The following is a 17,962-nucleotide window of genomic DNA, read 5'->3' as shown; positions in this document are numbered from 1 at the left end:
AGACCTTTCCTTTTCATATTACAGAAAGTGCAAATTAGGCTTTGCGAATACTTTTCGTGTATTTTGTACAGCTGCCATTCTTTTGTGTGTACTCCCTAGCATAAAAGGTAATTTATCGTGAGGCCGTCGTAGGGCTGAGCATGGCCCGGCGTCGGCAAGCGCTGATCGGCTCGTGCAAGGCCAATGTTAATCCCCAACCACGTCCCGAGCTGGTTTGCCGAGCTCGGGCCATGGACGGCCTGGTTGGCTGCCGGCGATGGGCCATTGACGAGCCATGCAAGTTTTTTCCACTGGGTCACCAGCAATCATGTGACCACCATGCACGCAGCCCACGTCTTCCGACTTGGGCAGCCTTCATCTGTACGTGGGACGGGCAGTCGTAAGACGCCGCCACTTTGAAACGCCTCTCGGACGCTGCACGTAACCTAGATTCACCTCACCAAGGAAGCGGCCATAGGTTACGGCCCGCGAAATGCGGCATGTCGAACCATTTGAATACCAACACCTCCAGGGAGCATGCGCTTGACACCCTGCTCCCAAGTGCTGCCGATAACATCCGCAGGTCTGTGCCCAGACATTTCATGAACAAAAAAATTGGGCTAAGCTAATTTTCTAGGTTTAGCACATTATTCAGAGAGAACTACTGCTGCTTCTTCCTCCTTCCTACTTCCTCCAAGAGACAGCTGAGATGTGCCTCACCAAGGCTTCAGTGAAGCAGCGTGGAAGGTTTAACCTACAGCTCTCGCTGTAAAATTGATGTTCAAGCCGTGCTGCATAGCTCAGGAATTAAACTAAGTGATAGCAGCTTCCCCTGTCTGCACTGGTACGCTTCACGTGATTCATAACATCCCCTGAGGCACAAGCGTCCCCACTCAGCAGAAGCCACAAAGTGCTTGTCTGCACAGAGGTCACAAGTGGTTATAAGGAAAGGCACGTTAGCAATTTTACAGTGCAAGGACGTCTGGTGGGTATCGCAAAGAACAGGATTACAAAGGGCATGAAGAAAGGGATTACAAGGGGCGAAAGGGGCAGATAGTAAAAAAACTGACATTGTTTAGGCAGTTCCAACCCCACACTGTTTAGGCAGTTCCAACCCCACACTGTGCTTTCTGCACCCCTACTCAGAATAACTAAACATACCAACTGGCATCAACATTTACACCAGCTCTTGCTGAAATCCACGTTGCCACAGGGATAAAAGTCTGGCGAAGTTTTTATTTCAAAATAATGAGATAAACACTGTCTCCAAAGCATTCTAAAACACATTAAAATTATGCACATGTTCCAAGTTTTTCTTGCGATTCAATACAATTGAGAACATAGTTCCTCAAAATAAAATGAATGCATACAAAATACAAGTAAAAAGTTCCGAGCAACGAAGCGTACCCAATATCTTTCGTTTGCACAATTCCTTGTCCACTATGCATGCCTTCCTCAGAAGCTCAAAGCCGTTTCACATGCAGCTCACGATACCACTCTTCAAAATAGCGGCAGCTGCCACGATCACATTCACATTGGTGGTCACGCTGGCAATTGAGAATTGTCCAAAAACAAGGCCACATCAGGAACCACTATATGTGAATGACAATTCTTCAGTACTGTCATCCGAAAGTTCAATGGGCCCGGTCTCTTCAGTAGACATGCTGGACATGCTCGTAGAAGGAGACACAATATGCACATTAGCTGATGCTAAAACTCCGTGAGGCCTCCCTTTGCGCACAGGAGAAGACAACTTCTTGGCAGCACTCATTTTTGAGTCCATGAATGACTTTAGAGAATCGATTGCTTCGTTGTAGTACTGAAAGCACTGGAACTGTTCTCGGATCCACTTTGACAGGGCTGAAATAAGTAAAGAAAGAAAAGGTCACATTTGACAAAAGTAGCAGTAGTTCGCACTATTCAAACGGGCCTATGCACTTTTATCTACCATCTTTTCACAGTTTTTATCAAAGGGGTAGAGACATCAAATTTTTCACTGCGTGTTTTTGCTTTGGAATGATGCACATAACATTACTAAACATGGATCACAAGGTCAAATTCCTTCTCTCATGCAGTTTCGGTTTTGGTTTCAGCAGTCAAATGGTATTGTGACATAACAAGCACGTATGACGTCATGTGAGGCATGCCAAAACTGCCTTATAATAAATAGTTGTTACTTCACTTGCTGTCTTTGTGGCTTCTGGAACAGGCTAGCATAGAGGTTGAAGAGAAATAACAGGATAAAGCAGCGATTACAGTGCAGTTTTTGTGCACCTCACGTGATCTCATACCTACTTGTGCCGCTGTAACCACTATTCAGGTGCTGAAACAGAAACTGAAATTGCAAGCGAGAAGAAATTCAATTGCAAATTACTTGCCGCAGGCGAATTCTACTTCGAGCCTAGTTTCCTAGGCTCGAAAGGCAGTACTTGCCCAACTTTTTCTGACCACTACAGAAACAAGCCAGAGAAAAATGTCAGTTTTCAATTCATACAGTGACTTACCTTTCCGAAATTTCGGCTGCTGTGAAAAGCGATGATCTATTATGATCAAGGCACCCCAGTCTTCGCTGTAGAAAAAAAAAAAAAAAAAAGATGAAAATTTTAACATGATGCAGTAAAGATATGAAGAGACACAACAAGCAGTTTTACAAACCATCCCTCAGCAGCTGGAAACAGGGGAGTTAAATGTATCAACATCTAACCGATTGTAGTTAACGTGACCCAGTAAAGGCGCCAGAAAATCAAATTTAGTGTCACTTTTAGCACACGCCCTTCGCCCCATGGAGTATCGCTATGGCAACCCGATGCCTCATGCAGAAGGAAAGTGTAATTCAAAATTGATATTAATGTGACAGCATTAAAAGCCTCATCGGGAAAAAAAATGTGTCTGTCATAAAATTTTCCCAGTGGCTAGAAGGAAGTGACATAACTTACGGTAAAGACATTACCAGCTTCTAATGCTATCATTTTGCCAATAGACATAAGGTATCCTTGCGAATGTTTGCCATAACAGTTTGTAAGTTTGATATGAGCTTAAGCACATTTTAAGATACATCTTAAGATAGACTATGAACTAGGAACAGTCGTGAATTTTCAACTGCGATTATTTTTAAAGGAACAGCCTGTCGGAGACAAGTATAAAAATATTGGTATATTCTTGCAGATCTTTCACTAAAAATTACACATATTCTAAACTGGCAAATGAAGTCGGATCAGAGCCGATGGTGGTGCCATGCAGTGTTCAAACTTAGCTGCTCTGGATGCAGTCAGGCTTTGTTGGCTGAAATGGCTAGTACTACACTTTGTGAATAGAAGATCTGAGAGCAATACAGAAGGTTAGTTTTTGCAGGAACAGACGTCTGACGCCTTCATTTTTTTTCCCCTTACAACTTGTCACCATTCTTTGCACAGTTTCATATTGTTTTACCGTCATCCCTTAAAGTGGCTTGAAAAGGCAGACTGCCACTATGCTGACAGTGACGCAGCTGCTGACAACAAACAATGAATGCTGGTACGTGTGATGTATATCACCAACCCTATTTAACTACCCTAGTGGTCTGAAGCATACTATAGTTTAATTAAAACCCATGCATCTTGGTTAATACTATGCTCGTTATTGCCTGCCCGCCGCTAGTTACCACGTCTATAATATCAGGGTTAGCAAATGCTGCCCACCACCGAAAGGAGACATTCCCATATTGATAAAGCACCTTTTAAATTGTTCAGCCGTGTTTCTCAGCCCAACAGCTGGGTGTAGATTCGTTTGCACAAGGAGCTTTTAATTGATCCCCCCCCCCCCCAAAAGATTGTAGCGCCCGGCGACGCTATAAAGCGCAGGCGCTGAGATCGGCGTTCCCGCGACAAAAGAAAATAAAGAACGACAGCGCGTGCTCGGAGCGCACGTCCGGCACACGCAGTCCGGAACTAGAAGCCTGCCACGCTGGTCGTCTCTGTCTGGTGCTCCGCTGCGACCCCGCAAAATCCTCAACAGTGGTGACCTGGCGAACCGTGCCTTCTATCTCAGCGGCGTTCCAGCATGGCGTACTGGCAGCACCCAAGTTTCGACCCGCCGCTCCCGGCGTTCCGGCCTGCAGGCGTCGGCGGGTGGTTCGCCCAACTGGAGGCTGCGATGTACCTGAACGGCATCACCATCCAGCCGTTCAAACACGAAGTCCTTTGTGACATCCTCCCGGCCGACCTCCTGCGTCGGCTCACCTACTCTGCTTTCGGCGGCCGGCCATACGATGAGCTGCGTGCGGCCGTCTTGGCGTACTTCGGCGCCTACTACGTTCCGCCGCCGCTCTACGACGCAGCGGACCCGTTTTCGCCGCCGCCAGCGTCTGGCCCTGCACCGGCCTCGCTCGCGCCCACGCAGCCTTCATCAGAACCCGGCCCGCCTCAGCAGCCCCTCGTCGCATCGCCGCCACTCCCGTCCAGCGTCTCCAGCCCGGCTGTCTCTCTCGACGCCGCACCAGGTGGGATCCGCACGAGCTCCGCCTCGCGTCCTGCTCCCACTACTATCCGACCCGCGTCTCTGGCTCTGCCTCCTTGCGCTTCAGTGGCGTTGTCGCCCGAGCCTCCTGCAGCCAAGGACGACTCTGCGGCAGCAGCCGTGCCGAGGCTTCCGGCATCTCATTCTACCTCGTCACTACCGCCAACAGCTCTGCAGGCCTCTGCTGTGAGGTTGAAGCCGCCACCGCAGCATATGCCACATACCAGCCCCACTACCCCGGCGGCCACACCGCCTGCCCAAGAGGCCCCACCCCAAGCCCTGAGTTCTGTCACCCGCTTCTCGGAGTCTGACCCTGGCAGCTCGACACTGTCGCTGCAAGCGTCTGCTTTGGTGCCTGCCTTGAGCCACCTTCAGGAACGAATGGCAGCGCTATCCACACCGTGTAGTGCAGCAACTGTCCATCCACCAGCTGTGTCTGTTGCTGTCAGCCAGCCGTCTGATGTAGGCGTCTCAGCTCCACGGCCTGTCACTGGCACCACCTTCTTGCAGCCACCCACAGCCGACCATGCCCACACGCGCATCAGCACAGGCCAGTTTCTCCGGACTGTCACTCTCGCTTCACCCAAGCACCTGGCATTGAGCCCAGCAACTTGCTCCGGCATCGTCACAGCTGTCGCCGCTATGTCGATGGTCAAAACACAGCTGCTGTCAGGCCACGGAGCCGTTTCGCCCACTCCAGCGCTTGTGCCGACGTACTCGGCGAGCCGGATTCCCACCGACACCAGCTCCACCGTCCCCACACCGACGACACTTGTGTCGGCGGGCAGCACTACAGTCGGTGACGGCCCGCCCATGGCCTCCCCTGCTCCCATGTCCGTTGTCAGCTCGGCACCCTGCATCATTCGCCCCTTGCGCAGCAGCCAGGCTCGTCCACCTGAGCCGGCGCACTCCACCCGACTGCTCTTCCCGGCCCCTGACCTGAACTTACCGGACCTTGTAGCGACCCCGTGGGGACACTGTTACTCTAGCTGCCTGCTTGTCTGCCGTGGCTACTCCATCTCTGCCCCGTCGGCACGTACATTCCGATGTTCCGTCTAGGCGGGGGGCCCTGTAGCGCCCGGCGACGCTATAAAGCGCAGGCGCTGAGATCGGCGTTCCCGCGACAAAAGAAAATAAAGAACGACAGCGCGTGCTCGGAGCGCACGTCCGGCACACGCAGTCCGGAACTAGAAGCCTGCCACGCTGGTCGTCTCTGTCTGGTGCTCCGCTGCGACCCCGCTAATACCTCAACAAGATCAATAAAAGTCAGTAGATGACTGTCTCCTGTCTCTATAATAACTAACAAACTTTTACGGTACCTTTATTCTTTCTCGGTAAATAAAAGCATTTACTGCAACTTTACTGGCATAATAAATTAATAAATGTGGAGAAAAGCATAAAGCACATTCAGCATCAAGTCAACGAGAACAGAATATGTTTACAGTAGCACTCAGCACACCTGCAGAGAAAATAAGAACAGCTTTTTTGGCAGCTAAATTCAGTGCTCTATATACAATCATACCACCACCCTCATTTTTAGGCAGATTTATATTCCAAAGACATCACTATTAAGGTTATACACGTGGACAGAATGTGGTGGACTGAGTGAGGTAAAATTGCTGAACTAAGTGAAAACATTTTACATGACTTCATGGTAGACATAATCTCCAGTTGTATTGTCAGCCCGAAATTGCTTAGCAAAAGCATTAATGCTAAGCTATTTCCTTCACCACACATGCATTACCACATCCAAAACAGCCAAAGCAAAATCACAATCACCTGTGTCGAATGCACCGCCCCAAAGCCTGGTTGAGGGCACGAAACGCCTGCGTCTCGTACCAGGAATTTCCTCCCATCACTGGTCTACCTAACCTGCACTGCTGGTCATTGTACTTGCGTTTCAGGTCCACCTATAAAGTTCAAAAAAAAAAAGAGAAAAAGTAAGCAATAGGTTCAACCCTCCGACTTGGAAACTTTCTCGGAATGCTACTGAAGAGCTCCACATGGAAGTGAATTTCAAGCTTAGCCATTAAGTTTACTTTAAATTCATTAAGTGCGCTCGTTGAAAGCAGTGAAATAATGTCTCTAGAATTTCCTGCTTAAAAGAGCTGTCCACATCGATCATTACAGGCGAGAGATCTCTGTGGACAGCAATTTTGCACCTTCCAACATGGACAAGGTTGACTAAAAGCAGTGGATGCTTAACGATTCAGGTTGTTGACACTACTATCTTCAACGCGAAAGAGTTAAGGAGCCGGTGTCACAAGAAAACCAGCATCGTTGACCCAGAGGCTATACTACAATGCAATTCATTTCAAAACGGCAGTAACCAGTCCTTCTCAGTGTAGACGTCCCGAGTTTGAATCGAGTGGAAGAGAAATTAGGAACTGAATTCTTCTCAGCCGTTAATTTTTTTTGTTTGCTGCTGGACTAACATTAACATGCCCACAAAAAGTCTGAGAATCAATTTTTACTCAGAAAAATCACTAGATGGAGTTGTCCTCAGTGCCACATAAGGCCAGTGCAGCACGACGACTTTCTCAACAAAGCAATTTCCTATAAGTAGTCCTTTTTTTTTCACCAGCTGGGGCTGCCCCAACCAACAATACAGACGATGATAATAGGCAACAACCAAACAATGCACGGTGCTTTGAAGACAATCAGAGACGCGCAAGCTGGAATTGCTCTGATTGATTTGCCAACTTAGGTAGCTAGCACTGAACAAAAGGCTGGCCTGTTTTCGTGCAGTCCACCGTGCAACCTCCGTGAACTCAAGGCCTACCGCAAAACAGTGCTGATAGTTAATTCCCTATGAAACAGAATACATTCCCCTGTAAAACAAAGAAAAAAAAAAACTGCACCACAGTTCCCTATACACTGTCGATCTGTGAGCAGTATTCAACAAAGGCTGCGTGCTTCAATCGCAGATGAGCCCCACGTTCCTATGTGACGTGCAACGCTCTCTGAATAAGTTGAAGTTTATTTTCCATTTCAGCAAGAAATGAGGGACCCGAGACAAAAAGTGAATGTTAATTCACTTGACGGCTCTCGGGGCCCCATTACATGGCAAAACAGCGAGGTGTCGGTAATAACAGTTATACCAGTACATTTACCAGACATTGTAGCTCTTACTACATATAGTTCAGTTTTTTTTGTGTGTGTGTGTTAAAGGTAAAGGCACAATGGGAATGATAAACATGATTAGCGAACGGCAATTGTGCATAGCAAAAAAACCCACAAAAATACAAAAAGACATAGGAGGAACACACTGCAGGAAACCAGAAAAAAATTACATTTGCGAGAGAAAGAATGAATGTATTGATTTCTTATTAACATTTTAAATATTAACTTTATTTTGGCAAAAATAGTTTAACAGAGTGGGCAGAGTATGGGCGAGCATTTGCTGGCCAAACGTCGTTCGCACGAAAGGTACCGTCCAGTTACAAGCAGAACGCGAAGGATATGTTCGTGTAAGTGTTGTTAAATTGGCGAACGAAGCACTGTACTCTCAGAGGTAGTTATTTGCTGTTTGTAGCGAACTGCTAAGTTATACGAGTAGAAATAGTGTACTGACATTATTTTAAAATTCTTAAAAAGCAGCGCGGTATGAGTGTAGTAGTGTTTTCCAGCTATATGGCGAATAGCCTTTTTTTTGTAGTGCATTTAAATTTGTTTGTGTAGTTGTACCCCATACAAGGAAACAATAGTTTAGTTGAGACAAGAATAACGAGTTATAGATATGTAGCTTAATTTTCGACGGTAGGAAGAAATGGAGTTTTGCTAAAATACCTACTGTTTTTGCCAGGCGTGAAATTATTTCATTTATGTGCCTATCCCAGGACATATTTTTGTGGAAATAAATGGCTAGTGTTTTCATTTCATCAACAACTTCAATAGGAGTGTGGCCAAAAATTAGATTATTATTTGAGGGCATGATAGGCATCGGAGACTGCCTTGTGGAAAAAAGCGCGGCTTTTGTTTTGGTTACATTTATCTCCAGTGTATTCAATTTGCTCCAAGCGTTTAAATTATCCAATGATTGATTTATGTTATTTACAAGCTGGCTGTGATCATTGTTTCGAAATAAAAGTGTTATGTCTTCAGCATATATTATATATTCTGACCTTGTACTAATGTTTACAATGTCACTGACATAAAAATTAAACAATAGGGGCCCTAGGATGCTTCCTTGAGGCACGCCTGTAGTAACACGCTGAGAAGAAGAAAGATTTTCGCCTCTTACAACTCTTTGTGTGCAATGCTCCAGGTATGAACGTATTAGGTCTAAGGGTATACTTCGAATTCCATATGTTTCTAACTTTTTTAGTAGAGTCTGATGATTTAAATGGTCCAACGCTTTGGAGTAGTCCATGTATACACCAGCGACCATCTCTTTGTTTTCAAAGCCTTTCAGGATAAATTCTTTCTGTGCCAGGAGGGCCAGTTCAGAGGATCGGCCTCTACGAAAACCGTATTGTGCAGAATTGATTAGATTACATTTGTCTGCAAATTTAATGACTCTAGACTGTATTAATTTTTCTAAGGCCTTAGAAAAAACAGGTAGTACAGATATCGGACGGTAGTTTGACAAGTTATTTTTATCACCCTCCTTGTACAGTACGACTACTTTTGATGCCTGCATTTTGTGAGGAAAGCTTCTCGTGGAAAGAACCAAATTATATATTAATGAAAGAAGTGGTAAGATTAGATCTAAAACATATTTAACCGGCTTAATTTGCATATCATCGAACCATGCTATTGTTCAAAGAAATGAATGCTGTATGAATCTTACTCTCATCTGTGGGACCCAAGTACAAACTCTCGCTGTTCCTATTGATTCCATTTATAGCCTCAGGATGATATGAACTAGAAACTAAATTTACAAAATGATTATTGAAAGCCTCCGCCAACTCAATGCCAGAAACCAGGGAGTTGTTTATTGTTACTTCGCTAACGCTATGATCTGTGATAGAATGGTTTAGGGTCTTATTTGTGTTTTTCCAGAGAACATCCAAAGCTGAGCACCCCTTTGGTCCTTGCAATGACTTTATGATCTCATTTATGCAACTTTTCAGTCAGATTTCTAGTGCACATGCCCCTGTCATGTCGATGGCTATATGTGGCATCACTATAGCGCGAGCTGAACACAGTGGATTCTTGTCAATTCGAACTCAATTAATTTCAACAGCTGGTTTATGTGAACTGAGGTGCTGGTCTCATTAACACCATATGCCTTGGAAGGGATCCCCTTATTTCAAAGAATTTTTCAGTCTACTTCGGGTTAAAATTATCGAGTCAACTGCATATTCTGTTCTTAGCACTTCTGCCCTTGTTACTGCTTGTTAACAAAAATGCTTTTGGAGCCACTACAATGGTTGTAAGAAATGCTACCAATTCCATGGCATTTTGCATGGTCGATATATAGGTGTTCGGAGCCGTTCTCGAAAAAAGGGCCCACTAAGTTATCAACCCTCTATAGAAACAGGTTTCTGTACAACAAATGTTCTCTGAGAAAATTCTTTGCCAACTATATGTAAATAATATGTAAATAAGTGGGTACTGCATACAGACAGTTTTGTCAGCACTTGTGCTAGAGGTGAACTTGGTCATTTTTTTTTTAATGAGGGAGGGGGCACAAAAATAAATAAACATCAAGAAAGCCTGAGCGCCTGGCTTTGCTTTACAAAGTTCCCAAACTCCACTAGTACAACACATAAAATAATGAGAAGAAATTCTGTTCAAGCAAAAAATTAACAGGTTGAATTTTAAGTAAAAGACAGCTCAAGCCATGCCTTACCTGCATGTCCTTTACATTTGGAAACGGAATACCAATCTGCAGAGACAAACCACAGAAAAACAAATAATTTTTGAAATCACAAACATTTCTCCTACCATAACTTCTGCAACCACACAAAGCGTGGTACACCACAACACAGCACACACAGCTTTCAGCCCTGATCCCCGCTCTTCAAGCTTATGGTTGACTACTACTCGCTGACACCTATCAAACTGTTCTGTCTCTGAAGGATCCACTTCATCGCACATTCTGACATTCAATTTTCATAATCAGAGCTGTCCACTTTCCGCACGTTTCTTCTATGCCCCTCTCGGCCCACTGTGCCATCACTGCCCTGGAAATGAACTCTCTTAGTCTTGTGTGGCACGTGCCTTCCAAAATCGCACGCAGCACGTTTGTACGAAGTGGTGGTGAGGTTCGCAGCATGACCTCAAGCCCATGCCAACAGTACAGCGTGTGGTCCGGCTGACTTAGACTCAAATACAAGCTAATATTATCACTTATGGGCAGAACATGGTTGACGGCAAAATTACCGATACTTTCCAAGCCAATGTTGTTTCAACAGGAAAGGGATTTTTTGAAGCTCATGAACTTTTTTTCTAACTGTTCGCTTATTTGGACCATTTTTCAGGTCCTGCAGAGTCCGTAAAACCGGTCAGCAACTGTAAACACATGGGCACTATTTATTGTGGGCTATCCCGGATCTATGACTGCTGTTGTGCTTGAACATATAAGCTCGAAATTTGATGGACCCTGAAAATCATGAATGTACGAATTCTTATATTAAAAATTAAATAACAGCTGCTACAACTGCGCCCTTACCGTCACCACGGCCCTTGCACTGTTGTCCGCAAAATCAAGGCCTTCACTCACTTTACCCCTGCAGACTGCAAGGAGCAGGGCTCCACCCCTGTCATCACAATCTGTTCAAAAAGAAGGAAACAACAACAAAAAAAAGAGAAACTGTACCACACAATGTCACACAAATTGCATGACGCCTTTAGCCCAACCCTGTCACTGCATGCGGACTGGACCCTTACATTTGACGACGGTCACAGCAATAAAGGCTTTTGAGGGCGGGGGAAACAAAGGAGTAGGTAACTTACTGCCTCAAGCAGCACATTTCAGGAACCCACCCCTTTCAGCACAACAACTGTGTCACTTCAAACAAAAGTCCAATAGCTAATAATGGTTGAAATTAAGAAAGTAGTCATCACACCCAAATATCCAAGAGAAAGTAACGAGAGACCCCAAACATCACTTTATTTCAGCTTCCACAGACTGAAGTTACAGGGGCTAGCTAGGTGAAATGCACAAAACTGAAAACGTTAGCATGCAGTCAATAATAAAAGCTTATAGAATACACTGTTCTCTAAACGCCAACGAACAACATTCCACCACAGCTCACTTGCTGCTTATACAGTGAAGCCAGAGATCTACGTATCCATATTTACATGCCAACTGCATCCAGTCATGAAAAGTCACAGAACGCAGATATATTATTCCTTTCTGTTTTCATTGTAACAAAATTACTATCAAATAATTTAAACCTTCCTTTTACGGCCTTTGGATGCATACAACTACTGTCCTGTGGATAGAATGGATGTTACATTTTCCGTGTGGCATGAAGACAACCTCAAAAGCACACGGTGTCAACAGTACATGAACCGAATAAAAACTTCCTTTGTGCCAGAACAATTGGAGCAATGGGTCACGTTTCATTCCATATAAAGAAAATTTCAAACAGAACATGCACTTCAGCCAAGCAGAACCTGATGGATGGTTCTTGACGGTTTGAAACCAGCCAGATTTCTCAACAATTTAAAGGATGACCATTTGTGAGCAGAATACAGGGAGTGGTGTCTGTCAGGCTCAAGGAGCCTGCTTTCAGTGGTAGCAAAGATAGTATTCTTTCCATTTCACTTTTCCTTGTTTTGTCTGTAAGCTACATTATTTTTCTCATCTTTTTTTTCTTTTCTGGCTGTCTTTCTCTGTATTTTCTTTCTTTTTCAAGATTGCTGTCATGCCTTAGTCTCCTTCAGGCTCTCCTTTCCTTGAAGTCGGCTTGTCAGGGTTGAGGCTCTAATCAGCATTTTCGTATTTTCTTTTTCAACTTGCTGAGTTTTTTAATGAATTGGCTGCTTTCGCTGTCCTACCAAGCACCTTGCTTTTAGACTTTATTTTTTATTTTCTTCCCCTAAAAATTCAGTTTTAATCCATTTTATCTTTATTTGATTGGCTTTCATCCCACATAGCGTCATCATATATTCATTTTTTTTTTTCTGAGAGAACATATTCACTGAGGCAATGACACTCATGTGGACTTTCAAATGAAATGACAGATTACCCTCACTACTTTCCCCAGACGCATGGTTGTAGTATCCGTCCATTGTGTCTTCGAAGGATTTTCCATCAGCCTTCTGAGGTTCCATGGCAATGTGCTTAAGGCTCTCCAACTTGTACCACATGCCTGTGGCCTAAGAAAAGGGAGAATGTAAAAAAGCATAAAACAAAAAAAGACGGCTGCTCAGTCATGGGTGCTACAAGCATGAATTACTAATACAGTGAACTGGTGCACAGTTCACAAGATGTCATGAATGGAACGCATTACATCATGTTCCTAACATCCTGTGCATCACCCACAGTGAAAAAAAATCTCTGGGGCCAACTGGGTATCCCAAACTGGTTCCAACAGGATTTAAGTAAATTCAATAGGCCTTTGTAATCAAACTGACTGGTTCAACTGGATTATCCAACTGTAATCTGGAAATCCGACTGGGTTATCCAACTGGTTTTGCAGATTCCAGTTGGCATTTACAATTGGTGCCAGGTCTCCCTGTTGGATAATCCAATCGGGAGAGACGACATCAATTGAAATCTGAGGAAACAATTGGAATTTGCTAAACTAGCTGGATAAATCCAACAGGTTCTTCAGATTATAATTGGACATTCCATTTGGTTCCCGAAATATTAAGTGCTGTCCCAGTAAAAAAAAAAAATATTGGGTGTCAAATAGATTTTGCAATTAGAGAATTCACAATTGAGCATTTGCGAACAACTGGAAGCTCCAACTGAAATGCCCAGTTGGGTGTTCCCATTGCTTTGAAATGGAAGCCAATGATTGCCTTGACTGTGATCTGCACATTGCTCTCTATTGACACAAGACAGTAAACTTAACTACCTTTCTATCTCGTTATCGTGCAAACGCCCCGTGTAACGGCACTCCTAAAATATATTTTTACTGCGCAGTTTGAGCAACTACATCTGACTGCGTCAGCAAACCCCTTAAGCAATGGAGCAAACAACATGGTTCCGTGCATGTAGATTCTTCGACGAGTAGTATGTGGTGCTGCCGCAGTGTGGCGTTTATTTTATGAAAATCACCAATGCATAAATAGGCACAAACACTTAAGCCTACAGACGAAGGCTAAAGAGGTTCAAAATGAAAACAAAAGAAATCAGGGCCAAGAAGTGTCATTACCTGCCACCGCTGGGCCAGCTTATTCATCATGCCGTAGGATGGGAAGAAACACAGCACACCATGAGGGACAGCCTGGAATGAATATAAAGTGCATATTTAAAGGGGCACTGAAACACCTTCTGAGGGGAGTATATTAAATTAGGAGATCGAAGGCAACTTTTCTATTTTTAGACTTAGAGTGATGAAATTTGGCAGACTGGTTTAAAATAGCATCAGACAATCAGATATTAAGTTTCATAATGACATCTTTAGTAGGTTTCCTTTTATCATTGTTTATATGTTGTCCCCATGTTGCTTGCTTGTGGAAAGCCTAGCATGACAAAAAAAAACAGGCCACAGGTCTGTATATGCTTTTAATATTTTCTAAGAAGTATGGTGTAAATCAAGACTCTCTTAATTTTTTTTTTAATATCTCTGCTTTTTTTTTAAGGACACAATATGCACCTTCTTTTATGTCTAGAATGTATCATGCTCTAATTACCACGTAATAAAAACATGCGAGCCTAAATGGTAAATCTGAGACTGTCTTGACGCAGACCACATTTCAGTGATCACAACAAAACAAACGGGGTAAAAATCCATGCATCCATTGCTGTGCTACGCTTTCCACCAACGAGGTATTAAGCTCAAAATAAACTTTCGAGAAAACAAGCCTGAAAGTTCTAAGCTAGCACACACTGTCTATGTGTAGATGCCAACAAATATATTTATTTGGAGCGCTTAAAGTTTATTTTTGGGTGAAATATTTCAAGACAACATAGAAACAGTGTTAGAGATGCCAAAAAGTGTACTTTTCAAAAATTGACTTTTTTCGCGATTTTTGCGATCTAATCCCCACATCACCCCTTAACTCGCGCAGTCACTAGATTCTCTCGTTATGAACATCCGAGATAAATATTATACACTTCACACACGCAGCAAAGAACCCACAATTGTGAGCGAAAGTTGACCAGTCCTTTCGGGCAACTTATTCATGCTCACGCCCTCCTCCGTCGCATGCTGCTACGTAATTCTGTTAAGAGATGGCTATTGGTAACATTCCTTTCGGCATTACGCAGCTACAATGGCCGTGGCCAGTCAGCAGTGTTGTTGTTTCGGAGGGTCAGAACATCCCCCCCCCCCAACGGTAATTCTCCGTTGGGGCTGGCGGAAGAGCGCCTACCTTTGAGCGTGCAAAAACTGACTAGAGGAGCGAGAAAGGCGGGAAGTCGCTGAAATACAAATTCTGACTGCAGATAACTCGGCTTCTACAAAACGCACTAAAAAAATTATTGCTGGAGGATATTCATGAAACAGCGTCCTTTAACATCCCAGGAATACCGCACCTTTATTGAGAGCCCCTTTCACAGTCCCTTTAAGGCGCAAACCTTCCAATACAAGTCATGCATATTGTTTCGCTTGGGCAGTGGACAGCACAGTAAGAGAAAGGCAAACACATAATATCTTCATGTGCCATGATGGCCAACATGCCTGTATTTAAAGGCGACTGAAAGACATGAAAAACACTACTACAAAGCTTACCTTGCAAATATCCCAGAGGATGGATCCAATTTCATCTTGAAACTCAAAGGTCTCTGCTGTCCTAAAGTTGGCTGTGAGATTCACCTTGTTGGGACCATACCCAATGCCGCCGATCCAGACCTGGACAAACAGGCATGAAAACGGCATAAGGAGGCCTCATGAAGCACAGTATTCGCAGAATGCAACCTTGTATAATGTACAGATGATACTCTCCAGCGATATCCCATTTCACACGCACGATTAAAGCTCAGGAAAGGATCCTGAAACATACGAACACAGCGAACAAAAAAGCTGTTCGATACCGGAAGCTTAACCAACTACCCCGACAAAACGTTGAAGAACCAAAAATACGCCTTCTAGAAAAAATAGTTTTCCAATGCACAAGGCCAAAGAAAAACCGCACAAAAATTAGCGGATCATCATCATCACTTCGTTTTGGAGCTCATCATACTGTATTTACTTAAAGCAGAGTATTTCACAACATAGCCAACTATCATTAATTATATTTGGGCACCTTTTGAAGTGCCATGCACCCACATGCTTCATTCAGCAAGCATGTCAGTCAGGAAGGAACAGACGCCAAGACACACAAGGTTCTTTAGCACCTTCTAAAGCAATTGGGGTTCCTGGGGGTTAAAAAAATTGCGAACCCCTGAGCTCTAGGTTCCGCTCACCCCTTCCCGTGGAACGACATGGTTGGCCTGAAGCTGGCTCTTGAATGGCATGTCCAGCTCCGACTCAAAGGACTCCATGGGCGTCAGGGTTCCCGAGGCAACAATCAGGGAGTGCACCTTGTCCTTTAGGTCTGACATGGCCTTCAAAGGCAAACAGAAGAGAGAGAGAGAGAAAAAAAAAGTCAAGAAAAACATCGTTATCTGGGAGTGCCGTGCAAGCTTCATTTAAGTGTCCGCTTTGGACTTAGAAACTTGGAAAAACTACTAACACAACCACCCCTCTCCTATTGCACCAGTAGCAACAACACATACCGGCCAAACTCACGTACAAGCATGCACACCACAGAATAAAAACATATAAAAAAGCAAAAAAAAACTAAAGCAAAAGCATATAAAAAAAAGGTGTAAAAAGGCTGCTCGGCGGCCGAACATCACAGCTGCTGAGCCACTGCAGCAGATAACTGTCAAGCAACTCGACATTCAGGACAGATGCGTACTTGAAGTGGGGCACTTACAACTGCAGGGTTGAGGCACCAGAAGCTTAGACTGTGGGTCCAAGGAATGTTGAATGCACCACCTGGCTGCCAGCTGGAAAGCTGGCAAGTGACACACACCACAAAAGAATCAGAGCAGAGCAAATAACAAAAAAAAAATGAAAGAGAAAGTAATTCTTTTTTTTTTTGCAAACAAGGCATGTTGCTGGTCAATATATTTCAAATAATGAGCCTCATGAACGTAGCATGTAGAGTCCCAATAATTGCTACACAGTGTGTCCTGCTTTTAAAAGCTTAAAAGGCAGATGATAAGCAATATAAACCTTGCACTTTATGTTCGCCATGTACAGCAAGTACTGCATGCCATATCTGATATTCCGGTAAAACCTCATTGATATGTTCCTGGTTCACATGATTTCCCTTCTGGTTAATATGGTTAAGACAATTTCCCGGCAACTGCATTAAAAATTTTGACAAATTCTGGTCGCATACTATGTTTAGGGGCCAACCGCACATGTGTAGACATATGAGTGGGCCAAACCTGGAGACACAAAACATGAAAAGCTGAAAAACAGTGGCAATCACCCACTGTGGCCGCTTCTCTGCAGTGCCTAGGTTCAAGGGGCGGAGCATAAAAAAAAAAAAAACACTGTGCTACCATATGAGCAGCCCCTTCCTGCAGGGACGCAACATGCAGACAATGCAACGACTTCTTTGCAGTGTCTAAGGATAAGCCATCCGAGAACTACGAGGTGCATACAAGCAGGCTGGGTCTGGGGGATGCAATGTGAAAAGCTAGAATACAGTTACAGTAAGACAACTTCCCTGCAGTGCACACATGCAATGGAATGAAGCACCTAAAAGACAACAAGAAAGCATTCCCGGCTACTTTTGCCACTGCCGTTGACGGATCAAATGCGCTGCAAAGTTCCTTCCACACTAAGGACAACACAAATGGGACACAATTCTATGAGCACTAGAAAAGGTGCTGTTTACACCTTGTGCCAAGAAATGCTAATTTACATTTTTCCTCATTCAGCAGTTCCATTTTTCAAAATTAGTTAGTTCGGATCATACATTTTCCTGAATGATACGTTTCTTTGTATGCATTTTTTTCTAAACATATCAAAGAGGTTTTACTGTCTTAAGGCGATATAAAAGTAGATGAGATTTTTTTCTTTTTGGTCATAAACTCAATACCTTTTCAAGTCTTGTCTTTTGAGTGATGATAGTACATTTTCTATTCGTCAGAAAGCTTCTTCAATGCTAGTTCTTTGCTATCACTTTCAAATTACATGCGCTTTTCAAAAAAAAAAAGCAAACATGCAAAAAAGCATTAAAGTGAAACCTTCCTCATTAAACCATGGCACTAGTACTGTTTCCTATCCGTTCCTTCTCACTGTCTCCTGGCAACCATGTCTCATATAGGTATGTATGTATTTGCCAAGCACCTACTAGCCCAACTTTCATTTTTAATTATTCACTTTTTAAGGCAAAGTCTTTCCACAGACTGCACACTTCC

The 17,962-nt window shown here is 43.9% G+C and overlaps 1 protein-coding gene across 2 annotated transcripts in view; it reads right to left on the bottom strand.

Annotated features, from left to right (window-relative positions):
• Window positions 1-1,195: 1,195 nt before the first annotated feature.
• The window catches only part of LOC149363886 (Fanconi anemia group J protein homolog), a 54,517-nt gene continuing 37,750 nt past the window's right edge, over window positions 1,196-17,962 (bottom strand). For both annotated transcript variants that reach the window (XM_089573862.1, XM_089573863.1), the window contains 10 exons: window positions 16,462-16,542; window positions 15,947-16,087; window positions 15,273-15,392; window positions 13,752-13,823; window positions 12,618-12,747; window positions 11,093-11,193; window positions 10,271-10,306; window positions 6,253-6,383; window positions 2,484-2,548; window positions 1,196-1,839 (listed from right to left, as the gene is read on the bottom strand). In XM_089573862.1, coding sequence (XP_089429988.1) covers window positions 1,562-1,839; window positions 2,484-2,548; window positions 6,253-6,383; window positions 10,271-10,306; window positions 11,093-11,193; window positions 12,618-12,747; window positions 13,752-13,823; window positions 15,273-15,392; window positions 15,947-16,087; window positions 16,462-16,542 — 1,155 coding nt within the window. In that variant the 3' untranslated portion in view covers window positions 1,196-1,561. The remainder of the gene's footprint in view (window positions 1,840-2,483; window positions 2,549-6,252; window positions 6,384-10,270; window positions 10,307-11,092; window positions 11,194-12,617; window positions 12,748-13,751; window positions 13,824-15,272; window positions 15,393-15,946; window positions 16,088-16,461; window positions 16,543-17,962) is intronic.

Source organism: Amblyomma mixtum, chromosome 2 (assembly GCF_055824585.1).
Source record: "Amblyomma mixtum isolate Tamu chromosome 2, ASM5582458v1, whole genome shotgun sequence".
Classification (NCBI taxonomy): domain Eukaryota; kingdom Metazoa; phylum Arthropoda; class Arachnida; order Ixodida; family Ixodidae; genus Amblyomma; species Amblyomma mixtum.
This window is presented reverse-complemented; position numbering and strand designations above follow the sequence as displayed.